The sequence below is a fragment of the Nannobrachium achirus genome (assembly GCF_963921795.1).
Source record: "Nannobrachium achirus genome assembly, chromosome: 13".
Taxonomy (NCBI): domain Eukaryota; kingdom Metazoa; phylum Chordata; class Actinopteri; order Myctophiformes; family Myctophidae; genus Nannobrachium; species Nannobrachium achirus.
The window spans coordinates 11,643,745-11,670,865 of NC_137833.1; the positions used below are offsets into that span (position 1 = coordinate 11,643,745).

General features: G+C 44.9%; 1 protein-coding gene across 1 annotated transcript in view; it reads left to right on the plus strand.

Moving 5' to 3' along the window:
• The window catches only part of mmrn2a (multimerin 2a), a gene marked incomplete at its 5' end in the record, with an annotated part of 58,142 nt that extends 37,929 nt beyond the window's left edge, over positions 1 to 20,213 (plus strand). Inside the window, 9 exon segments of the mRNA XM_080740566.1 lie at positions 9,309 to 9,495; positions 9,828 to 9,966; positions 10,388 to 10,492; positions 11,308 to 11,520; positions 13,117 to 13,320; positions 15,817 to 16,083; positions 16,927 to 17,236; positions 18,259 to 18,374; positions 19,608 to 20,213. Coding sequence (XP_080596692.1) covers positions 9,309 to 9,495; positions 9,828 to 9,966; positions 10,388 to 10,492; positions 11,308 to 11,520; positions 13,117 to 13,320; positions 15,817 to 16,083; positions 16,927 to 17,236; positions 18,259 to 18,374; positions 19,608 to 20,099 — 2,033 coding nt within the window.
• Between the last annotated feature and the right edge of the window lie 6,908 nt (positions 20,214 to 27,121).

A 27,121-nucleotide genomic window follows, 5' to 3' on the forward strand; every position in this document is an offset into this window, starting at 1 on the left:
TTTATAGCATTTAGGAATAGGTTATATTCTATTTAACATTAGACAACAGGTAGTTCCAACAAAGCAATCTGATTGGTTGAAATATAGCTATCTAGCCCTGATTCAAACCTGCATCAATGCACAGGTCTCATCAAAGAAAAAAAATCAGTGGTGCCGGCCGGCTCACGAAAGAGCTACTGGCTCCCTGTCCCAGCACTATGCTAATCAGCCACTCTAGCAGTTCAGGGACATAGTAGCAAAATCTGGCATTAAAAATGTATACATCTTAATTACAATGAAACAGAGTTGAAGTGTTTTTTTAAGGGTAACTGTTGTTCAGGTTCAGGTTCAGTTTTATTAGTCAAATGCACATCCATACAGGTATAGACATACATTGAAATGCTTGTGCCAAGAGCACTCTCAGCCTTATTACACACAAAAAAACAAGACAACAACAGGTCACCCAGGACAACCCAAAAACAACAAAACAAGCATACAGTGTAACAGTGTACAGTTTAAAAACTGTGTATCTTGCACATGACTACCTACGTCTCGCTTCCATCTCTTCGTTAAGCATCCTGATTGCTTGAGCATAAAAACTATTACTGAAACGGGTGGTGTGAGATTTGATGCTATGGTAACGTTTTTTGGATGGGAGGAGATAGAACAGGGAATGGGCGGGGTGACAGCTGTCCTTTAAGATGTTCTCTGTCTTTTTCTTACAGCGTGTGTTATAGATTGTGTGTAGCTGTGGTAATTCTGTGCCAATGATTTTGGCAGCTTTCTTCACAATTCTCTGTAACTGTGTACTGTCTTGAACAGTCACGTTACCAAACCACACTGTGATGCATCCTGTCAAAACACTTTCTATGGTACAGCGATAGAAATTAACAAGAGCCTTGGTGCTCAGGCCAAATCTCCTGAGGCGCCTCAGAAAGTACAATCGCTGCTGCGCTTTCATAAGGATACCTTCGCTGTTTTGAGACCATGTGAGTGAGTTTGTTATGTGAACACCCAGGAATTTGAAACTGTCCACTATGTCTACAGGTGAACCATTTATGGTTAAGGGACTGTGATTGACTTTAGACTTCCTAAAGTCAACGATGATCTCTTTTGTTTTACTAACATTTAGAGAGAGATTGTTATTCTGGCACCATAGGGTTAGCTCTTCAATTTCCCTCCTATAGGCCCTCTCATCATCGTTGGATATTAGTCCTATAACCGTGGTGTCATCTGCAAATTTGAGAATAGAATTATTGCCACACCTGGCAACACAATCATAGGTGAACAGACTATACAACAAGGGACTGAGGCAGCAGCCCTGGGGCGCTCCAGTCCTGGTCAATATCTTAGATGAATGCTTGTTCCCTATTTGTACAGATTGTGGCCTGCCTGTCAAAAAGTCAAACAGCCAGTTGCAGATACTACTGCCAAGACCAAGACCCCTGAGTTTCAACACAAGCTTAGATGGTACAATCGTGTTAAAGGCAGAGCTATAATCTATGAAGAGTAGTCTGACATAAGAGTTCCTATTCTCCAGATGTTTCAAGGCAATGTGTAGTGCGAGAGAAATAGCATCATCGACTGATCTATTAGCACAGTATGCAAACTGTAATGGATCAGTATTGGCAGGGATAATGTGCGTTATATGTGATATAACCATTTTTTCCAGACACTTCATAAGAACAGAGGTCAAAGCCACAGGGCGATAATCATTAAGACATGCGACAGGTTTTTTCTTTGCTATGGGTACAATTATGGTTTCCTTAAAACACAACGGTACCACACACAATGACAGTGACATATTAAAAATGTCAGTAAAGACTCCCGAAAGCTGGTCGAAACACAACTTAAGGACACGTGAGGCAATCCCGTCAGGGCCGGCCGCCTTATGAGTCCCAACGCTTTTAAAAGTTTTACTCACATCTCGTTGTGTCACCTGCAGCTCCACCGCACCGGGTGTTCCCCGCACCGGTGTAACTGGGTCCGTGTTGTGAGTTTCAAAGCGGGCGAAAAAGTTATTCAATTCGTCCGGTAGAGAGTCCGAGGTGTTAATAACAGCCGGCTTCGGTTTGTAATCCGTGATCGCCTGCAGCCCTCTCCACATACGCCGTGCGTCACAGCCACTATAGTTGTTCTCCACAATCAGCCCTGCCTGTGTAGGAACTCGCCTATGTTGGCTCATTCCTGCAGCAATAATTCTCATGTCATTTTGCTTAATTGTGAAACATATTAAAAGGCTGACGCCTGCTATGGTCGGCCTGCCAGGTTTCTGCCCTTCTATAGGCCTACCATAGTTTTTAACCTGAAAACAAACAAACAAAAATAACCCTAGAAAGTCAGCCAAGGGTTTTGAAAGGCTGCCGTGTTTAGTGGTCAGATGGGTGGGCTGCCAACAGTACACATTTTCAAGTACAGGCCCTGAGCTAGGAAAGGTTGAGAGGCGTTGACCTAGTGACGGCTCTGCCCCTAGCAGGGTAGAAATGATTCAAAACATTAAGGAGGGTCTGTTTGATTTCAAGCACATGACACACACGGGTTGGGGGGTGTCAGTGTGTGTGTGTGTGTGTGTGTGTGTGTGTGTGTGTGTGTGTGTGTGTGTGTGTGTGTGTGTGTGCGCGCGCACTCCAGCTGGAGTCTGACTCTCACGGCAGGGGGTGACCTGAAACTTCCTGTCGCTTAATGACCTCACTGTAGTTTGACCCCTGACCTCTCCAACATGTGGGAAGAGAAGGGTAACTTTTTTTTTACCTCTGTGTGTGTGTGTGTGTGTGTGTGTGTGTGTGTGTGTGTGTGTGTGTGTGTGCGTGTGCGTGTGCGTGGGTGCATGGGTGCACGCGTGCGTTATTCGGGTAATTTGTTCTCTCTGGTGTCATTAAGAAAACAGGTTGTGAATGATGAAAGGGGCTGAGATCGCTGACATCATACAGCCCCTGTGCGTGTGTGTGTGTGCGCATGTGTAAGTGTAAGTGCTAGGAATTCTCGACAAACAATACAGAACAGAACCCCTCTCTGTTCTACACCAGTGGCTCTCTTTTTATTAAGGACTCCCAATTTAGTATAGGTCCATTTGGTTCCATTTGTACACTCTCAGAGTCACAGACCTGTAAGGGTGCATTTGGTTCCATTTGGACATTCTCAGAGTCACAGACCTGTAAGGGTCCATTTGGTTCCATTTGGACACTCTCAGAGTCACAGACCTGTAAGGGTCCATTTGGTTCCATTTGGACACTCTCAGAGTTACAGACCTGTAAGGCTTCATTTGGTTCCATTTGTACACTCTCAGAGTCACAGACCTGTAAGGGTCCATTTTGGTTCCATTTGTACACTCTCAGAGTTACAGACCTGTAAGGCTTCATTTGGTTCCATTTGGACACTCTCAGAGTCACAGACCTGTAAGGGTCCATTTGGTTCCATTTGTACACTCTCAGAGTTACAGACCTGTAAGGCTTCATTTGGTTCCATTTGTACACTCTCAGAGTCACAGACCTGTAAGGGTCCATTTTGGTTCCATTTGGACACTCTCAGATTTACAGACCTGTAAAGCCCCTATCAGAGTCTGCGGTGAAGAGCCTACCACAGCAAATTTTAGGTGTAAAGCTATCCACCTAAAGTGAGAAAATAAGTGGAGGCCATCATAGTCAGTCACGGTGAAGTCCTATCACTGTGACTGACTAGATCGGCCAATCAGTGAATTGATGGGCCAATCTGTCTGAAAGTAAAAACAGAAAGATGTGTCGGGGTTCGCGGTGGATAGCTGTTGTAGTTTTATGACTTAAAAAGACTACACCGCGGTGGATAGCTTATCACCGCGGTGCCTACTATGATAGGGGCTTAAGGGTCCATTTGGTTCCATTTGTACACCCTCAGAGTTACAGACCTACCGTTGTTCCCTATTGAGCTTGGCATATTTCCTGGGGCAAGCTGCCCAGATCACACATGTCACACGAGTCTTCTCATTTTTTCACTCTCAAAAAGCGCCTGTAATGTAGTGCATTTGAAACTACATTGCAGTGCACATCATGGGGTGATCATTGCTTGCCTCCTGTGACTTGTTTTATTTTTATTTTTGTTTATTTTCTGTTTATTTCGTTGCTGAGGTCAGCAGACAAAGTGACATGAGTGAGATGAAAAAAAAAAAAAAAAAGACCGGGTGAAATGTGCCAATCTCAACAGGAAACAACGTTACACATATAGGCCTAAGGGTCCATTTGGTTCCATTTGTACACTCTCAGAGTGACAGACCTGTAAGGGTCTATTTGGTTCCATGTGTACACTCTCAGAGTTACAGACCTGTAAGGGTCCATTTGGTTCCATTTGTACACTCTCAGAGTTACAGACCTGTAAGGGTCCATTTGGTTCCATTTGTAGTCTCAGAGTTACAGACCTGTAAGGGTCCATTTGGTTCCTACCTACTATGAATCCATAATTATAGCTGGGGACCACCTGGAGCCCTCTCAAGGAACCCATGGGGGTATAAGAATCACTGCTGTGCAGATAGAAACAGCAAATACTGGAAAATAATAATAATAATAATAATAAAATACATATCTCCCATCCCCTAACAACAGCTCTAGAACCTCATTTGGTTATTTTCAGAGAATCAGTGTTAAAGTTCACAGTATGAAACTTCCAAGTATGTTTCAAGCATCCTTACCGAATAAAGAGTTTAACTTACATTTATCGTTCCTGTCTGCAGAGCACGCGACCCTCTCTGGCCTCCAAATCAAAGACATCAGCATGAAAAAAAAAAAAAAAACACCACCACTGCAGGGAAATTGAACCACAGCTAAAAATAGCTTCTACGACATGCAGCACGCGCATGCACATTGACACATGCGCGCGTGCGCCCACGCACACACACACACACACACACACACACACACACACACACACACACACACACACACACACACACACACACACACACACACACACACACACACACACAGAGTAAGTAAGAGAGAGAGACAGAAAGGCAGGCAGAAAGAAAGAAAGAGAGCTTGGAATATAGCTCAGCCTAATTTGTACACCGTATTCCCTAGTCCCTTTATCGGAAATCACGTTGTGGGCTTGTAGTTCAGTTATTTCCAGCTGCACTATAAATCATTGTTTCTCAAAGTGGGGTCCGGCCGGTTACCCCCAGGGGATATTGGGGGGTTTCCAGGGGGTCCCCAGCGAAAGTAGTTAACAGAGCACCACGTGTTATGGGGCCTTGCATGGTTTCCTCTGCCAACGGCGTATGAATGTGTGTGTGAATGGGTGAATGTACTGTAATGCACAATCTCTGTAAAGTGCCTTGGATAAAGGTGCTATAATAAATGCAACATTTACCATTTACAATCATCTTAACCACTTAAACCACTTAACTTTTATATATATGTTTACATAAATATTCTCTTCCTGAGGGTCCCTTGCACAAAAGCTTTTCGGATGGGGGTCGGCAGGCCAAATACATATCAATTTGACACCAAAACAAATCACACCTGTGTGAAGTGAGCGGACAAACACGACACTCCTCGTATCATTGTATGTGCCGCCCTGTCCGTGGCGTCAGTTAGCCTACTTTATGTGTATTAGTACGGATCTCGAGATCTGTGCTACTAGCAAGCCGCCTCAGGGCGACAAGCGAGGTCGTGCCATGTATTGGCCGTCTCGCCAGTGATGTATATCAGACCAGTTTCCCATATATGGATATGAAGTCCTGTTAGATATGGGCTTAATATTGATGACATCAGGGATCTCCATATATGGGTATAGAATGGTTCCAATGACATCACAACATACAATACCTTTTATGCCCATACATGGAGATCCCTGTCTGAACCAGCCACACCACTGTGATGTCACCTGTCTGTGCCCATATATGGAGATCCCTGCTCTGAGTATCACTGTGATGTCACCTGTGATGTCACAGTGATGTGACAGGGGAACCACAGTGTCAGGCGTTATCCCTGCTCTGAGTATCTGGCATCACTGTGATGTCACCTGTGATGTCACAGTGATGTGTCAGGGGAACCACAGTGTCAGGCGTTACACGTATACAGACAAGCTCTGCCGATTCTGACAGTAAACGGCGGTTACACCCCGCCACTCCGACATGTCTCCTTTCTGACATGTCTCCATTCCGACACTAACCCTATCTCTAACCCTAACCCTAAACTTAACCTCTATGGAAGTGTCGTTACTCCGACAATAAGAAGTGAATTTCGGAGTGGCGACATGTCGGAATGGAGAGCGACACCCGTAAACGGCGACCCACGGTCGCAACTAATACATTCAATACTAATACAGATTTAGACTTTACATCACTCAAATACAATGCTATTATGACATGTTATCTGTGTGACTGTGAAGTTCCTGTGTGTGAGACAGAGAGATACACATGGTGCAGATTGTAGCCGGAGACAGTGAGGCACTCTGGGTAATTGAACCCAGAGAGCTGCTATCAACAGTTCACACGGTGCCAGCGGAGGAAACGGCTCTGCGATTAACGAGGGGGGATTTGATGCTTTTCTTCTGCCCGTACAGTACAGTACAGTACAGTACAGTACAGGATGTGAAATGAATTGACAAACAATATGCAGCGGACAATGGCAAGAAAACTAATATTCATTACAATTTAGAATTGTGTGTGAATCAGTTAAGTCGTCAGATGTGTGGAAATGCCAAAGTATAAACATGAAAAAAAAACGAGACAATTTGGAGGAGAGAGTCTTCCCTTATCTGTGTGAGGGCAAAATTTAAAGGATGTGACTATGTGACATTGTCCACAGCCACAACACATAGTTTATATTAAACCTCCACCATTTTCCCAAGTTTTGCTTTATTTTTTAGATTTTGTTTGCGTTTTGTTTTGGTCTCATTCAATGAACGTTACAGAATTTGGATGAAATGTTTGCTGTCTTTAGCTAAAATTCACTGTACCAAAGCTCAAATTTGAGTTTAAAATGCAGGACTTTAAAGGATTTTTTTCCCCAGACATATTGATATCAATGTGTGAAACATTTATGGATTCTATTTGAGTAACAGTCATTTGACATTCATAAAAGGCAAAGTGACTTTCAAAAACCCTATACTTACAGTACTTGATCGAGTTCTCCAGGGTATACTGGTCCCCCTCCTTTTTTCTCCTCTACACCAAAAATCGTTGCCCAAAATGGGTCATCTACAAGCTCACAACTTGTCATGATGCGACATGTTGTGAGCTCGTTGTTGGTTGGTTCATGTTTTGTAAAGGCTTGCAAACACCGGGAGCTTGGTCCTGGTGTCACTGATGATCCTCCATCACACACTCGCACGCACGCACGCGCACACAGCTCTATACACGCACAGTACATCCTAGAAAGTTCAACTGACATAGAAATGGACTCCTTATGAGGAAATGGCTTAGCACTGTTTTAAGAAAAGTCAAACAGCGTGGGCTGTCCGCTTCCCCCGCGGTACTTTATTTCTGGAGACAGACAGGAAGACAGCGGAGACGGAGACAACACAGGATGGACGGACAGTGCAGGAGACATGGGATTTGACCCCATGCCGGCACACTCTAGAGACTGTGGGCCCTATTTTCGCCTGTGCCTTACCCTTAACCAGGGGTCTTCAATGTTTTTAGGCCAAGCACCCCTTAGTTGAGAGAGAGATGAAGCAGGGACCCCCACAACAACCTTCTCATAGATTCCATATAGTTTTATCGTTTTACGTCACGATCATCGGTGTAGTTTGGATTCATGTCAAGTTGTGTTTTTCCATGTTTAACCACTTGAACCGTTAAATACTGAGTTGATTGGGTCTGTGAGTGGGTTCCAGGGGTTCCAACATTTGTGCACTCTCAGGGCTAACCCCAACGCAGCAAGATGTCAAAATCGTCTAGGAAGGATGGTGTGAGTCATGCTGGCACCCTTCGCGGCAGGAGGAAGCTGGTGCAATCGACCCCTTGGCTTGTCGGGACCCCTGCCTACTAACGGGGTGGCAGGCTATCACCTCAGACTAGAACCCGTACGGGGTGGCCGACACCAGCCCATTGACAAGAGAGAGGCCTTGATGTCCCTTTACTCTTTGATGGGGTGGCCAGTTGACTAAGAGTTTCCGTTCGGGCCTTCTCGATATTGTACAGATTTCCACGGGAAATCTGGGGGTGGCTGTTACAAAGACCCTCACTCACCTTCACGTCATGTGGCTAGTCGTTAGGTAGCCATAGTTACACGTTGAAGGTTGAATCTCCAGATATGGAGATAACCAACACATCCCTCCATATATGGAGATAACCGACGAATCTCACTAAGTCTGACCTCACAAGCCCCATATTTGGACACGAACAACATATAACTCCATATATAGAGACATAGCTGCTGACATCAGTATGACATCACACTGCTGACATCAGTATGACATCACACCGTACACAAATGACCCTTATATAAGACCGGCATTATCTACCGACAGATTGTGGAGATAAGCGACCAACGGTCGCTTATCTCCCGATTAGGGAGTCTTACTGGTAGTAATCATTGCTATAGTATAGCGTGTTCAGTAACGGGGCTCTCCCCATGCTCTTTAATAAAGGGGTCTTCAACAGGGGCTCTGGGACCCCAAGGGGGTCCTCAGAGTTACTACAGGGGGTCCTCTAGAACCTTTTTTCCTTTTTTATATTAACCACTTGAACTCTAGGGTCCATATTATGAGAACTTTTGCAGAAAATAGCCGGTCTACAAGCTCACAACGCCTCGCAGCGCCTCGCACCTCGGTTCTTTGGTTTGGTGTAGAGGGAGAAAAGAGCAGACTAAGTACGGAATGAAAGGTCAAGTTTATTAAGTATTGATAGTTCAAGTGGTTAAATATCTGAAAACACAAATTGACATGAGTCCAGAATACACTGATGATTGTGCTGTCAAACAATGAAACTATATGGAATCTATGAAAAGATTGTGCTTCATCTCTCTCTCAACCAAGGGGTCCTTGGACTGAAAACGTTGAAGACCCCTGCTTTAGTAGACAGAAACTCAGGAGAGATGAGGATACACGAAAAACAAGGGAAATTGGAAGCGATGAAACGAAGAAAAAAAAACTAAAACAAACAGACACAATTGCTCCTGCAACACTATAAAAGTGAAGCTGATGAATGATCCTTGCAGGGTTCTCTCTCCTGGAGATGTATTTTCTGTTTGCTAAAGAGCTGGAGGGACCGGGGAGACCCCGGTTACTGAACAAACACTAATCTAACTAAGTGTGGGAACAGCATAACTGTTATGGGAATAGTTATTGTGGTGCCTAGGAAAAAAAGAGGGAAAGTTCATAATTTCTTTGCTTGTCCCTTTTCTTTTGTCCCACAGGTCCGGATGTGGACGTCCCGTACCCGGACCTCCCCTCCTCCCTCCCGCTGACCCCCATCATCACTCTGATCATGGTCCAGCTGCAGCCCGTCTTCGAGGGCTTCAACCGCACCCTGGAGGAGCTCACCCGGCAGGTGGGCGACCTGTCCCGCGACGTGGCCCACATGAGGGGCGCCCATCATCAGGGGTATGGCCCGAGTCACAATTATTACAGAAATCATGGCCTGATTACAATTATTTGAGATCAATAACTTCTTCCGACCCTTTGGTTATGCTCGTAATAAACAATATCCAAAAAAAAACATGGATTCTGACAAAGTAAGAGTAAGAGTGAGTTAAGAGTTACATTCTATTCATTTTGTTTCGCACTGCGTGACGTAACTTCCCCTAACTGCAGCACTTCCACCACTTCAGTAATGCAGCCCACAGCGGATAGAGTGGCCAGGGTGCTAAAAGTGTTAATCGCATTTTTCCCCCCTCGCAAATTAATCGTCAACTTAAATCATGTCCTTGTGCCAGCCCTAATCAGGGATCAGACGTCCGCAGGGAGACCCCGCCGGGAGGCGTGGACGTGGACAGCGGAGGAGGAGGAGGAGGACGAGCAGTGGAGCAGTGGGTCAACACCAAGCTAGACGAGATCCACAGTGAGATCAACGAGGTGGGACCTTAATCGCTATTATCGTTTATCGTGATATTAAAAAGAAAACCACTCACGGTAATCGTGTCGTGGGCATTTAATTTATCGTGAAATCGTCCTCCGTCATGCACTGGGATCAATTCACCTTTTATTTGCAGAGCTGTATATCCAGGACCACTTATATAACCCTCTATAGTCGGTAAAACGGATCTGTAAATGACATACTTGATACAGTTTTTTTTTCACTCTACAAAATCTCTTTGACAAAAAATAGCCGATCTACAAGCTCACAACGCGTTGCGTTGCGACGCGACGCGTTGTGACCTTGTAGAACTGCTATTTTTTGGCAAATATTCCGCCCCTAGGATAATGGATGTTGGGTATATTTAGTAAATCGCAATTTCTTTGGTCACAGTAATGAAATGTTCATATCGTCCCATAGGTGGGCCGTAGGATGCATTCCCAGCATGCCATGCTGCACCACAACCTGACCGTCTTCAAGATGGAGGTTGACCTGAAGCTCAAGCGGAACCACAAGCTGCTGCAGGTCTGTGACGGAACAGCGGTGTAGAGTAACTAAATGCATTTACGTACTGTACTTAAGTACACTTTTGAGGTACTTTTTCCTTTATCTACAAGCTCATAACGCGGCGTGAAGAGACACGTTATGAGCTTGTAAGATCTGCCATTTTCTCTAGTTTGCATCCTGGGCAAAATGTCTAATTTCTCGTTTTGGCTCTTGAGCTAAAGAGTGTGGTAAAAAGTAGAAGGCTGCTGTTTCTGACTCACAGCTATAAGGCTGCACTTTGCAAAGTTGTATAAGGTCCCTTATGTTTCTGACTCACGGCTATAAGTCTGCACTTTGCAAAGTTATATAAGGTCCCGTATGTTTCTGACTCACAGCTATAAGGCTGCACTTAGTACCGTTCCCAATGGAAATGAAAGCACAGAGACAATGGCGGCGATCTGCTTTCAGAGGTGAACAAAAACAATCATTATTGATCCGATTAATTCAAAATCATAATACCTGTTTTATGACTATGACTTTTAACCACACTGTGAGGTCACCTGTCCTCCCTAGATAAGAAGTCTGCTGCCACTGATTCTCTTGGGTTCTGGCGACCCCTAGTGGTCCTTTGACTCTCTCAAGATTAATAATAATCATATCAAATGGGTGTCCTTGAAATGACAAAGTGGTTGAGGTTCTCTGGCCTACTAACACCATAGCTCACAATTGAGCTTGTAGATCTGCTATTTTCAAATGATTGGGAGTACTTCTTCCACGACTGCCAATAAACCCTCATCATCATCATAGCATTTCTAAATGAAAAAAACTCGTGAACGTGTTGTGGTGTTCCTCAGGCCAACCTCCAGGCCATGAACTCCACCCTGGCTGACATGAGGCTGGACCAGGAGCAGCTGGCCGAGGAGCTCCAGGGAGGAGGACCACCTCCACCGCCGCCCCTGACGCACCCCCAGCAAGCCCAGGACCACCACCAGCCCCCCATGAATCTGTCCGCCGTGTGGACGGCCTTTGAGCGTCTGAACGACAAAGTGGTCAACAACACTGTGAAGGTGGATAACGTGTATATAAGATTCAGTGTCTGTTTTTCCTTTCCTAACGTCCTACTCTGCCTCCAGGGACTGGGGGTCCCCAGATGATTAGCTTAATGTGCAACATTGTTTTCCCACACAGGAGTAATCAAACCAACATACAGTATACATGGGTAACTGCAAACTGTTAAAGTTATAATTGAATGACTTTTAAGAACCTTTTAAGACCAACTATTACGTAATTCGTAAGAAAGGCAATTTTCACAATATCTAAATGTATTGCCTACAATTGACCAGTCGCTATGCCCCTCCTAAACCCGTGCTTGCCCAATGCCACGTTTAGCGACAGGTTACTAAGGCGGGTGCCTTGGCAAGCTGCCATGGCGGCGTGCAGCAATAGCACCCAGCTGCAGACTAACCTGCCACAAACGAACGCACGTCCAGGAAGAAAACAATAGCCTATACTACTAAAGTCAGATTAACATACAGTAGCCTACACAAGTGTTACCAGTTATATTTTCTCATGAAGTGCTCCTAAATTATTCCCGTGGGTTTGTGTAGGTCAGTGCAATCCGTTCTGTTTTTGTTTCAGTGTTTGTGACACGGAAGCGAGTGGGTGGGACGTTCGCGAACGAATCGAGTCTGTTGAACGACTCTTTGAAATGAACGATATGATTCGGTTCACAGTAGGGAGCCGTTCCTTTCTAATGAACAGTGGTGGGAAAAGTACTACATGTCTTTACTTAGGTAAACATATCAATACTGCAATCAAGTTTGGAATGTTATTAATGTACTAGAGTAAAAGTAAAATAGTAGGTCTATTGGTTTCAAAATGTACTTAAAGTACCAATATTAGAACGTACTCATTATGCAGAATGTCCTGTTTCACAGGTTTTCCAATGAGTAAAATGTAGAAAAATCATTTGCAAATAGCCGATCTACAAGCTCACAATGCATCGCAACGTGACACATTGTGAGCTTGTAGATCACCTATTTTCAAATGCCAGAAATGTATCCAATGGCCAAAATGTATAGGCCTATATGGGTGGAAGTGATTTACAATCATAATCAAAATCTACAAAGTAACCAGTAACTAAAATGAGCCAGTCTTTTGAACGGCTCTTTGAAAGGAACGGATCTCAGAGATCCGGTTCACTTCAAAGAACCATAAATCCCATCTCTATCTAGCAGCCAGACACCGATGCGCGCCGCCATGGCAGCTTGCCAAGTCTGCTGCGTTAGTAACCTGTTGCTAACTTGGCATTGGACAAGGACGGCTTTAGGAGGGGCATAGCGACTGGTCAATTCCAAGTGCTTGCCAGTTCAAATCTGATTATTTTGGGGGGGGTCACGGCCTGAAAAGTTTGGGAACCCTTACTGGTGGACAAAGTATTCAACCCCTGTATTTGAGTCAAAGTATACACTCCTGGTCAAATATGACTCAACTGCTTGCGTTCTTGCGTTTCAAAAAAAGTCTCAAAGCCTATCTCTCTCATTTTAGAATTGATTTTAAGGTTGTTTTTATTGTTTTCAAATCACTCGCAGCCCGCATATATTTGTTAATTCTGTGCAGCAGCACTTTGGGTTGATAACAATGAGTTGTCCTGCGTGTTCCAGGTGGACGGGCTAGTGGAGGACTTGGACAGTGTGGCGGGGGACGTCACCCAGGTGAGGTCCCTGCTGGTGGGCCTGGAGGAGCGCATCGGCCAGGCCGAGAGGACCAACCAGATCCACTTCATGGAGACGGGTCTGGAGGTGGAGGCCGCTAAGGTCACCGTCCTGAACCGAGTCAACGAGCTGGCGGGGAACACCAGTGAACAGGTACACACTCTCATAAGATATACAGTATTGCTGCCATCTGGCAGAAACCCCTTGACTCCATATTTTAACTTGTTATATTTTTTTTGAGCAAGTCTTTGAATAATATCTTGTGAACATTTGTAACTCAAATATTTGCTTCTGGGGGTCCCTGATACAATATTTTGAGATGAGGGGGTCCCTGGAACAACATATTTTGAGATGGGGGTCCGTGGCCAAATACATGTAGTTTTGGGGGTCCTTGGCATGAAACATTTTGAGAACCACTGCGCTGTGAGCTTGTATATCTGCTATTTTTTAAGATTTAAAGCATAAAATATTGCGTAATAATGTGTTCAGAGAACTTCAGACTAATGCCCCACTTCGTCACACAAAAGTATATATATTTTCTTTTAATCATTTATTTAGACAAACATGAGTAACGTGACAAGTACAGACAACACAAATATATGCAGTGCAGCACAGGCCGGTTAAACATCCTGACCAAAAAGGAACATCCCAAAATAAGGCCTTTTACGGCTTTGTTTACGTTGGAAGTCTGATCTATACTGTAGGCTCACAATGGAAAGCATCACGACTTCAGCTTGTAGAGTGAGTGGCTTCTTTCACAATCACACAAATGTTTAATTTGTTTTTATGTTTTGAAATTCTTTTGACGTGTTTGAACATATTTAGTTTACTAAAAAAAAAATGTTGGCAAAGAAATTTGATAGAGAGTGAAATAAAGACTGCATCAAGTATTATTATAAGTACCTTTTACCAATTATAGAAGGTTTAAGTGGTACCGGATATGCAGCTTGGCAAATAAAAGGTGAATTGATCCCAGTGCATGACAGAGGACGATATCACGATAAATTTAATCTCCACGATACGATTATCGTGAGTGTTTTTTTATCACGATAAACGATAATATCGCTTAGTGTCCCATCCCTAATTGTATCTGCAGGGGCGTCACAAGGGGGGGAAAAGTGGGACCAGGTCCCTAGTAACTCATACTAGGGACCTGGAATTGGAATGAGTTACTAAGGTGGAGGGACCTGGAATAATTTTATACTTTAGCTATTGAAAAGTAGCAGATATACAAGTTCACAGCACGTCACCGAGTGCCGCGCTGCGAGCTTGTAGATCTGCTATTTTTGGAAAGTCGTGAAAATGTGTGCAAATCTTTGAATATATTATGTGTTTTTTAAGCGAACATTTGTAACTAAAATGTTGCTTCTGGGGGGTCCCTGGAAGTAAATATTTTGATATGGGGGTCCGTGGCCAAATAATATCCTTTTGGGGGTCCTTCACATGAAAAGGTTTTAGCACCACTGAAACATAGGTTAAAAAAAAAAAAAAAAACCCTTAGAAGCTGCGCTGTGAGCTTGTATATATCTGCTATTTTTCAATAGTACCCAGGTCCCAGAACAGGGCCGGATCTAGGCATAGGCAAGGGGGGGCAATGCCCTGTCTGCCCCACCAAACATGATGGCATGCAAAAATCTAAAAATTTCAAAAATATTAAACTATTTGAAATGTTATAGGTGGATGGATAGATAAACTGATAAGATATTAGAGAGAGAGAGAGAGAGATAGGTGCAAGACCTTTTGTTTGTATCGCGTGTTATTGCGACCGTAGGTCGCACTTACTATCAAAACCTGCACAAACTGTGAGTCTGTCCGTCTGTCTGTCACACCTCACACGTCACACTATTGCCCTGCTCATATCTCCGCAACCGTTGCCCCGATCCATGCCAAATTTTGCACACACACTCCTTGCCTGCCAAACTACAACCTCCAAGGACCCCCGGAGCTCCAGGGACCCCCATCCCTGGGGGACCCCAGATGTAAAAAATGACCAAATGTGCAAAAATGACCAAATGACCACCCCAACGGGGCTGCTCACGGGGAATTCCCGGGGACCACAGACTCCTGGTGCTCCAGAACGGATGCCAAAGTGGTGGCGCCCCCAGTGGAGGACCCCCTCCACTGCAGCTCACATAAAATGCCGTAACCCGGGCTAGGAACGTCCGGGAGAGCCGGGGCCGGTACCTATTCGTCCGCCAAGGCAACGCGGAGACCCCACCCCTCATTTCTCACATGGCCCTCTTCTAGCGCCACCATGAGGCCGATTCTTGCAAAACACATTTTTGGACACTGCTCCTACAGATTTTGCCCTAAAATCACGCACATCGGTACACAGTATGTCTACACATTGCCCACACAACTAGGAACCAATGGCAGTTACAGCCCTCTTTGTGTATACATGTGACCTACGGTCGCTTATCTCCCGATTAGGGAGTCTTACTGGTAGGTATAAGTGTGCCAAAATGCTTAGTTTGCTATGCATTTCGGGTGTTTTAGGGGGTTTGTCCCCCCATTTTTTTTCGCGGCATGGGCTGGAGGTGACTCCCCTATCATTTCTTCCTGCCCCACCTAGTGCTAAAGGCTAGATCAGGCCCTGACCCAGAATTTGGTGCTGTGTATCTGACCTCTCCTCTTCTCTCCCCCGGTCAGAACCGGCGTCTGGCCATGCTGGATGAGGACGTGGACGACCTGTACTCCCTGTGGTCCAGGAACACCTCGTCGTCAGACTGCGACTGCCGCGCGCTGCGCACCGACATGGCCCTGCTGCAGGACAGCCTGGCCAACGTCTCACAGCTGGCCAACGACAACCGGCTGTCCCTGGAGGGGACGGGAGGGGACCTGGGGGCCGCCGCCCACTGGGAGGACATGGGCGCCTGGCAGCCTCTGGTCAACGATCTGCAGCAGGGACTCCGACAGGTGAGGGACAGTGGTTTTACTTAGGAGTATCAATATGACAATGCAAGGAATACTCTGTTACAAGTAGAAGTCCGGAATTCAAAAATGAACTTGATTAAAAACAGTACAACAACAAAGCAGCTAAATCACAGTTCAAATGTACTTAAAGTACCCAAGTAGAACATACTCATTGTGCAGAATGTCCCATTCCATCTTCAACCGCTTATCTGGAATCGGGTCGCGGGGGTAACAGTTCCAACTGAGACTTCCAGATTTCCTTATCCCGAGCAACTTCCTCCACTCCCTCAGGGAGTATACCAAGGCGTTCCCAAGCCAGTTTGGAGATACTGTATAATCCCTCCATCTGGTCTTTGGTCTGCCACGGGGTCTCCTCCCAGTGGGAGGCGCATCGAGGACCTTCCTAGGAAGGCGCTCGGGGGGCATCCGTTCTAGATGCCCGAACCACCTAAGCTGACTCCTTTCCAAGTGTAGGAGCAGCGGTTCTACCCCAAGTCTCTCTCGGGTGACTGAACTTCTCACATTTCAAGTTTTCTAATGTATAAAAGCCTTTTGAAAATAGCAGATCTACAATTGGCCGTCAATTGCGGCCAATGTGTTAATAAAGAGCTTGACCGATGAATCGGTTTGTCCAATATATCAGTTATTATCTTACTTATTTGACACCGGTTTCTGCAAATATGTAATACCGGTATGCTGCCAATGTGTCCCGATTTCTTGACACTTTCAACCAGGTGTCCCTATTTTGGGCATTTCATTATAGGAGAACATAATTCAAATTTTTCTATTTCAGTAAACGAAAAATGTTATTTCCCCACACAATAACGCTGCCATCACCTCCCACAGGTGAAGGACTCCCTGGCCTTCGAGCAGGAGCGCACCAGGACGCTGAGCCGCGACGTGTCCCAGCTGGGCGGCGAGGTGGCGGGCCGCGACGCCGACGTGGCCGCCCTGCAGGAGGGTGAGCAGCGGCTGGCCGAGGACATGCGCCGCCTCTCCAGCTCCTTCCAGTCGCTGCTGCAGGACGCCATGCGGCACACGGACGTCCTGGAGAGGCTGCTGGGAGAGGAGGTGCTGGAGTTCCTGGCGCGGCCCCAGCAGGACCAGGAGGACCGGCTGCTGGAGCTGCACGACAGGCTGCTGGGAGACGGAGGAGGTTAGAACCGCCACCGTCCGTTCTGTCAGGGACGTGCAGCTGCAGCAGTGTTGTTTTTGACAGCAAATTTTGATTTAGTTTTAGTCATAGTCTTTTGAATAAAAAGACATTTAGTTTTAGTCATAATTTAGTCACCTGAAAAGATTTAGTTTTAGTCTAATTTCAGTCGACTAAATATCATAAGGTTTTAGGCGACTAAATCTACAGTTGATTTAGTCGACTGAAATGTATTTTGGCAGGCCTTGATGGCATCGTAATGACTGATTTTACACTTGGTTGTGTGCTGAAAATAGCAGATCTACAAGCTCACAACGTGTCGCGCTGCGACGCGTTGTGAGCTTGTAGATCCGCTATTTTCAGCACGCCACACACGAGAGCAATCGACAAACATTTTTCGTCATAGTTTTAGTCGACGAAATCAACACTGACATGCAGAGAATGTTAAGAGTGGCAGGGACTGGAATTTCTGATGCTGCATTCAAGCCTGAAGCCATTTCTTCTTTTCTAGTCGCTTCGGCGATGGCATAGCTCAGGGGTAGAGAAACCGTCATTAGAGCACAAAGGGTTCCCGAAGGGTTCCCAGTTAGAATCCGAGCTCCGCCTGAGTTAATGTCAAAGAGCCTTGCATGGTTTCCTCCGCCATCGGCGTGTGAATGGGTGAATGTAACGCACAATCTATGTAAAGCGCCTTGGATAAAAGCGCTATATAAATGCACCGTTTACCGTTGGAATCAAGGCAAAAACCCCAGAAAAAAAGGGAGTCCCAAAACTACCAAACACATTTCCTGATGAAAAGGGCAGGGCCTCAAGCCCCCTTTGATGTCTATGTGTGCACGTGCCTGCGTTCTTTAGTCAGGGTCCGTAGAAAAATAAGCTTGTTTTGACCACAATCTGGGAAAAATTACCCTTACCATGTCTATGTTCAGAATTCTAACGGCAGATGTACAATCACAGCAAATCGAAGTGAAATGCTATGTTTGGGACGACGCTCGACTCCTTTCCATTTCTCCGCTCCCCTTCAGGAGCTGTGAGGGAGGAGTCTCCGGCCGCAGACGAGCCTTCCTCCTGGTACACACCTGATGCCCGCCGAGGAGGAGGAGCCAGGGAACGCCAGGTACTTCACCGCGATGGAGAGGAGGTGAATCACCACGTAGGGCTGTCCGTCACCAGTCTGTTTGCCATTTACCATAAAGCAGGGGTCTTCAATGTTTCCAGGCCAAGGACCCCTTAGTTGAGAGAGCTCTCTCTCAAGCAGGGACCCCCACAACCTTTTCATAGATTCCATTTAGTTTCATTGTTTGATTTTGGATTCATGTCAATTTGTGTTTTCAGATGTTTAACCACTTGAACCGTCTATACTTTATAAAGTCGACCTGTCACTCTGTACTTGGTCTGCTCTTTTTCCCCTCTACAAAACCTTGAGCTTGTAGATCTGCTATTTTTGGCTAAAGTTCTCAGGATATGGACGCTAGGGTTCAAGTGGTAAATATAAAAAAGGAGAAAAAAGGGTTTCTATCACACAAAGATGGACCCTGTGTAGTAACTCTGAGGACCCCCTGTTGAAGACCCTTGCCATAAAGATTAAAAGATATGTAAGTGACCCTTATTCTAACCAAAGAAACCCGGCAGAATAGGAGTGCTACAGGGCGCCCGCTACTAACTAAACGCATCATTAAAAAATAAACTTGAAAAATGCTATCTAGCTTCATGTGTGGTCATCGAGGGAAGGCAGAGTGTTACAGTAGTGCTATGGGTTTAGGTGGAGTCTGAAGAGGTGAGTCTTCAGTCCACGGCGGAAGCTATAGGGAGTGAGTTTGTTGTTCTACGTGCGACAGGGAGTTGGGGGGCGTGATAGAGATTCAGGGAATGGAGCCAGGCTATCACTCAATAACTGCCGACAAGTCTATGTAGGGGTGGGCGATATGGAAAAATACAATATCACAATATTTTCCCAAGCTGTATCACGATACACGATTTTATCACAATTCTTTTTCACGTTGGTTTTTATGGTTATTTTTCAAGGTACTTGACAAAAACTAGACTCTCTGGGTTCCTTTTGGGAGGTCTAAATTGAACTTTACAAGTATGTAACTCTGACAGTATACAAATAAGGGTCCATTTGGTTTCATTTGTATACTGTCAGAGTTAAGTGGAGACCTTGACATGTTAAAGTTTGAGAACTACTGATTTAGACCAAAATGCAGGTTTAAAATTGAATTCTGCAATGAACCTCTGTATTAACCATTAAACAGGATGTTTTACAAGGCTCCCTCAATTGTATCACGATATATACGATACCTCTGAGAATGCATATCGTGGAGACATTGTATCGTCTCAACGATAGTTTATCACCATATCGCCCTACCCCTAGGTCTATGGCCGCACGGAGGGGGGCTTCGTGTCACCGGGCGACGGAGGAGACCTCTGGAACCTGGAGAGGTCTGTGGAGGAGCTGGCGGTCAAGCTCCGCCGGCTGGAGGAGGAGAGGCCTTCGTGCTCTGCCGGCTGCCACAACGGCAGCAAGGACGCCGGGGACGCGGCGGCGCTCGGAGGCGGCCCGGAGGAGGCTGCCAAGCTGCAGGCGGAGGTGAGGTGGCTGCGGCGGGGCCTGGAGGACCACCTCCGCGTCTTCAAGAACGTGTTCAGCAACGCCGACGTGCTGGCGGCCTCGGACGCCATGACGCTGGACCTGGACGAGCTGTGGGCGCTGCTGTGGAAGAAGAGGAGCAAGGAGGGCAAGAGGCAGAAGAGGAAAGGAGGGTCGCCCCAGAAGAGGGACGTCGCCGCCGCCGCCGCAGTCAGGGGTGTCCCACCACATTCTGGGCCCTGGGTGGTACGAGGATTCACTGCGGGCCCCCCGTGAATGTTCTGCATCATAGTGGGAGGGGGTTTAACCCACTTAGACTGGAACGCATTATTAAGCGTTGTATTGTGCTTTAACTGTTGAAAAATAGCAGATATACAAGCTAAAAAATTGTGCAAGTCTTTGAATATTTCAAATGGTTTTTGGTTTTTGAAAAAAAAAACATGTTTCTATGTCAGTGGTGCTCAAACTTTTTCATGTGAAGGACCCCCAAAATGATATGTATTTGGCCACGGACCCCCATCTCAAAATATTTATTTCCAGGGGCCCCGCAGAATCCAAATTTGAGTTACAAATGTTACATACACACATTCAAAGATTTGCACACATTTTCACGATTTTTCGAAAATGGCAGATCTGCTATTTTTCAATAGCTAAAGTATAAAATAATTAAGGCCCCTCCACCTTGGGCCGTAGTAACTCAGTCCCACTTATCCCCCCTTTGTGACGCCCCTGGTCGCTGCTCTCCCGGACTGGACGGTGCCGTCGAGGAGAGGAACCGGGTGTCATCAAAAGTGCGTTGGGTCCGATAAGGCCTGCAGTGGTGCACTGTTTCCCAAACAGTGGGCCGGGAACCATTTGCGGGTCACGGAAACATTTTGAATGGGTTCCTTAGTTTTTCCTCTAATGTTTCCTACATTTTTGTTTTTAATTATTATTATTTCAAAACATTTTCAAAAACGATTCCCTCAAAAGTTTTTCATGAGTAAAACAAAAATACTTTTTTCTTTGTCATTTTTTAGAAATTCCATAAATTAGGGATTTTTTTTTTAAGAAGTTGTGAATATAGCCGATCTACAAGCGCTTGTAGATCTGTTATTTTCTTTCGTTTTGGTCCCGGGCAAACGTCTAATCTCTCTACCCTACTTAAACCATTAAACTGGGAAAGCACCTGTCTTTTTCTTTTTTTTTTTTTTGCTTTGGCTGTTCAAAAATAGAAGATCTACAAGCTCATATCAGCGATCTTGTACATCTGCGTTTTTGACTTTTTTATGGAAAAATCTTGAAAATGCACAGTGCTTCTCAAACTCTTCATTTCAAGGACCCTCCACAGTTTTGCATGCATTAAGGCCACAGATCACCATAACTCAGAGAGTTGAGCAAATGGAAACAAAGGGACCCGTAAGGGTCCATTTGGTCCATGTGCACGCTCTCTGAGTTAAGGGTCCCTTTAGTTCCTAACTATCGATGACTTGAGCTGCGGACCTCCTGGCCTGGAACCTCTTCAAGGACTCCTGGGTGGACTCCACCTCTCCACTGAGCTAGCAGTAGGTTGGAGGGGAGGAAAGACACTGCAAGTGAACTCTATAGGGCACAGCAGTGTGGTTGCACTGCTCCCTAAGCACATTCATTTAGCCCAAAGAGATTTCCAAATATTTATATCAATTATTCTAAGCATATTTCAAGCCATCCAGGCTCCTGGTGAATCGTTGACCATAGCACATTTGATTCTGGAAATATATATATTATTATTATTATTATTATATTGTCACTGTCAGGCAGAAATCTCCAAGTCTCAAATGTGTATGTTGTTGTTGTTTTTTTCGTAAATGAAAGCCCTACTACTTTATCATAAAAAAGTGCACAAAAGTAGTGAAAATAGCCGATCTACAAGCACACACCGCCTTTGTTATGGGGGAACTTAGTTGTCATCTGGAGCTGTCGTCATAACTGTTACGTATGACAGTGTTTTGCACATGCATTGTTGCAACATGTTCCGACCTCCAACCTTAAGGCCGCAATCACACATATGCGTGAGACATCTTCTCCGTATCGTTTGAGAATGAGGGGAGGAGGGGAAGTCCAATTCATTCTCTATGTAAGTCACGTGGTTTCATGTCGTTACCGTGTCTCTTGCTCAACCGAAGGCTGTCTTTTGGCCAAGAGATTTGCAAGAGACAAAAAACCACGTGACCTTCATTGAGAATGAATTGTACCAAGCTCCAGCTCCAGCTTGCAGATCTGCTACTTTTGAGGCTTTTGTGTGATCAAGTGGGGCATTCATTTTCAAAAACATAAAAAAAAACACATTGTAGTAAATTATGCAGATAGGTTTCTTCCCCCGACAGCAACGATTTGGACTTCATGAGTCATGGCTTGGGTTCATATTATGGCTATTCGTACTTCTAAACAGTATACTTATTCCGTACCAGCTATGGCAGGGCAGGAGATTGTGTTTCTGCTTTTCACTGCTCGCACAATTAAAGGCAATTTAAGGCTTGGACACACAATCCTTTTAACTAGTGTCGCTGGACGAAAAGAAATTAAGGCATATTTACTGTTTTCTATATTTATGCAGGACCTTAATTATGTAAATATAACAAGCAAGAATGTTCTACTATGTCACTGTGAGACCATGTGGAACTGAGAAACGTTATTATTTGTATGTCAGAAGAATATTTGTATTTACCTTTTGCACATATTACATTACAGGCAAATAAATCACAAATAATAGACCTAGATATAACGTGCTTACTTTACAGATGTCCTATGCGCCGCGATGAGAATAGCCGATCTAAAAGCACACGATGCGGTGTGTGCTTTTAGATCGTCTATTTTCGTTGTGAGGTATGCTGGTGTCTAAAGCGTTACTTCTGCACTCTTATAGTCATGGGTTTTTGAATGTATCACTGCAAGAGTTTAGTGGTCATACAGCACAATCTCATCCCAACTCGTCACATACGCTCACTGGGGTCAAGTGGCAGGCAGGCGTCACTCTGGACACATTATGACATGGTGGGATTTCTATAGAGGGTATGCACATGCATAAAGTGAATGGCAAATCGAGTGGCAAAGTGAGTGGCAAAGTGAGTTTAATTTAATTTAATGCAATCAGATAGGACTTTTCTGTTTGGATGTGTGGGCTGTCAAGGCCAGAGAAAGTCGTTTTTTTCCACTTAGTAGGCCTTCCCGCATAACTTCCGGGTATGATGATGATGTCACACACATAGCCTCTATACAATTATGTTAGGACACTTTTGCCATAGATCACCACCTTTCCAGGCTGTGAGACCCCCAAAATAATCATATTTGAACTGGGAACCCCCAAAGATAATCACCTTCTTATATTATTATTGACAATTTGGACAGTTTTGTTATTGTTGATTACTTTTGATCTTTTTCCTTTCTTTCTTTTTTCTCCCCTCTTTTCCTGAGGTATTAAAAAGGTTTTAAAAGTCCTTAAATTGTCATTTTTCTGTCCTCTGGGGACAGGTTGTGAACCACTGGAGAGGCGCTATAGAGTGACGCCCAAGGGCACTTGACCGAGCGGCCATCTTTGGCGACTTTGGGATGAGAATGTGTTGGATAGTAACCTTGAGTCGTTCTTGTGAATAATAAATAAAACCAAGCTTAACTGACATTGTATTTGCCTGATGGTGCGAGTTTTGTTTTGTTATAGAAAAAGTTGTGAATTAATCCATTGTGGCATTGGTGTGATTCGTTGATCCTGGAAACCACCAGACAAATCCGAAAATGTTTTGCATGTGCACCCAGTAGCCTACACACACACACACACACACACACACACACACACACACACACACACACACACACACACACACACACACACACACACACACACACGGTTTGAGTGTGGACTAGCACTAAGAGTTGAGGCATTACATTTTGTATAATACGGTTCTATTGCAAAAATAGACGATCTACATGCCCACAATGCCTCGCATGTCTATTTTCACAATTGCTGCCTCTAATATTTGACAATTTGTGCAACATTTAATTTGTAATTTTAGAGTTATTAAAAAGTTCTTAAATTGACACTTTATAAATGTGCATATAGTTTGTTTACTGTTGAGTGAGAAAACAATGTTGCACATTAAGTTAATCTGGGGACCCCCCCAAAAATTATTTGTAAACTGCACTGTTCCAGCTTAGCAAATGAAAAGGCATGTTTTATTTTTTATATAAAATATCTATTTCATCAACATCTGTAGAGTATTATATTTAGTTATGTTTCCTTTTGCTTCCCACAGGACTTGGGGAGCAGTTCATTGATGGCCGTTAATATAATTGGCAGGCACCTGGGCCAGGGTGCCGATGCCCTATAAAATCCTGCTCCTCAGCCCTGTGGTAGATTCCCCTTCTGCCAGATCGCCTCTTGCTTTCTCCCCTGCACACCTCTCAAAACTTTGGTTAACACTACACAACCGACTCATGCATACACGCATTACACTGCTGATTTTACTGACTACTACACACTTCATCTGTTTAGGTATCGTTTGATTATTTAATGATTTATATAATAAATATCATTTAAACTTTGTTGAACTGCGTCTCCCCCTGTTTTTTGTTGGTCTCTGGCACCCCTAGGCCAGGATCGTAACAGTGTGTGTATACCTTCATAGCTCTGAGTGTGTGCAAATGATCGGTTCCATTTCCACATACTCTTGATTTACAAAGCTGTAGTGGTCCTTCAAGGAACCCAGCAAGGTCACTCAACCCACATTGAGGACCACAGCACTATTCGTATTCAGTACGTTTAGGGCTAGCTCTGTTTACGGTAATATTTGTCCATGGCAACATGAGGGACGTACTAACGCACCCCCTCCCCTCCTCTCCCGAGCTATTAATCTAATATACACTTGACACAACGTGCTACCACATTTTCACAACTTTCATCTACATTGCAAAGTAGCATATTTTTTATGTAAAAGTGCATAATTTCTGTGCAACTGTAAACGTGCTTTCTTGTTTAGAACCTAGCTACATCACACTAGTGATGGCCAACCACTTGGCTTTGATGGTTAGATGTCAACCTATTTGACAACAGACATTGACACCTATTTGCAGACACATAATGGCCTTCTTTGATGCATTAACGATGCGTCAACAAGGATCAGCTTGGTCACAGACACACACACACTACACACCTCCACTCTGCAGTGCTCTAAACTGAGAGTCTCATTTCCAGGGCCGCCGAAAGGGGGGGGTAAAGGGTACACTCCCCCCCCCCCCCCTCCTGGAAAGGGTGGGGCCCTGCTTGGGGGGGGGAGGGAAAAAAATGTGCCTTTTTTTGACCGTTTGAGGCACCTGTAGCATGGATTCTAAACCAATCGCCTATTTTGACTCTTTGAAGCAACCATAGCATTGCTTCTAAGCCAATCACAGCGACTGAGGGGGAGCGGGAGGGGCTGGTTTGGGATTCGCCTTCTCATAGCCAACCACAGTGACTGAAAGTCTGTTATGAGGAAGCGCGGTGTAAACAAACATAGTGACACCAGCTTATCTAATACCTGAATTAAACAGTTGTTTCACAACTTTTACCACCTTGGGTTAACTACAGACATCAGTAGGACATATGGATACCTTTTAGATTTACGATACCTACCTACGTACTAACGTTTTCGGCGCTGTGCAAAGAGACACATTGTGTGCCCCAATGTCAGTGAAGGAATATTATGCACTAGGGAGTCTGGACTGGTCAACTCCATATAAAATTGGATATTTTGGCGCACGGTAAGAAATGGCTTTATCCCAGCCTTTTTTCTCCTTTGTGTGTTTGAGGGTGTGTGAGTTATAGATGCTTCTTGGTCTACCTACTGTACATTTTTCTTAGCTTACTATCTATGCATTTGATGTATTGGTGTTGATGTATTGATGTATTACCTTGTTTATTGTAAATTGCTCTGGATTAAGAGCATCTGCTAAATGCTTAGTGTTGTGAGTGTGCCAGGGTTGCCATGTCTGCTTATTATAAGCAACTTTGGGCTTATCCTTCTGGTGGCTGTGTTTTTTTGGTCTAATATTTGTTGAATTTGTACTGTAACATTAATCTCATGCAAATCTATGGTGTTTAGAGCCAATAATAAATACATTGAGAGTGTGTGTGTGTGTGTGTGTGTGTGTGTGTGTGTGTGTGTGTGTGTGTGTGTGTGTCAGTCTGTCTTTCTGTCTGTCTGTCAGGGTTGCCATGTCTGCTTATTCTAAGCAACTTTGGTCTTATTTTCCTTTAAAGTTGCTTGTAAATATTGGTTGTTGCTGGTAGCTGTTATTTTGGACCGTTATTCATATTTGTTGAACTTTTACTGCCTAACGCGAGCGCACGCGCATGGAGGGGGAGCATGTAGCTTATAGAATTATAGCTTGTATGTTGAATGTTTTGGAAAAATGTTATGAACACAAACTTTTATAGAGGTCCAAACTTAAGCTCCAATGCAGCCTGACAGCGAGATGTGGGTTCAATTCCCATACTTTTTGACACCTTTGCTGTGTGTCACTCCCCGTCTCTCTACCTGTTTCCTTTCACTTTACTATCCAAATAAAGTCATAAAATCGTCTATTTTTAGCAAAGACTGTACATCGAAAACAGAAGATGCACTGTGTGGAGAGCGGACACTCCGGCCAACCAAGTGGGGTTAAGTGCAAAAATTCCAACAGGGGCCTACGCCACCACCTACGCAGCTGTTGTGGCTGCGTAGGCCTCAGTGGGGGTATTTCTGAATGGGGATGTTTCTAAGTGGGGGTGTTTCTGAATCGAGGTCTGCCCCCATGAACCTTCACGCTGAAGAAAGCAGTGTAATATATATATATATATATATATATATATATATATGTCACGGTTTGTTAGAGAAACAGTACGGTCGAGAAACGGAGCACTCGCCGTGCGGCACGGGGCGGAACAAGCGGTCGCCACAACAACGTCCTCCAGGCGGAGCCGCTCGATTGTCCACGACATTGCAAGCGGCGCGAAGTCCAGCGGACCTGAGCCGCGCGGCCGGCGGAGCGCTGCGCGAGTTACGAAGCCGTGGTGAATGCAATCGTTATATTTATGCCCAGGCCGTAAGGCCTGGGCAAGCCCACGATAAACGCCCTGTCCAAGTGACTACAATGGAGCTAATGGCTAATGGCTAATGGCTAAACACTGCCGAGCTAGGCTAGTAAATAAAGAAAGAGAGTCGCAAACGAGTGACGTCAGCGCCTTCACTAGTGAATGGCTGTCGTCGCCATCTGGTGGTGATTGGTGTGTGGTGAACGACAAAACAAGCGCTCTTACAATGAACGTC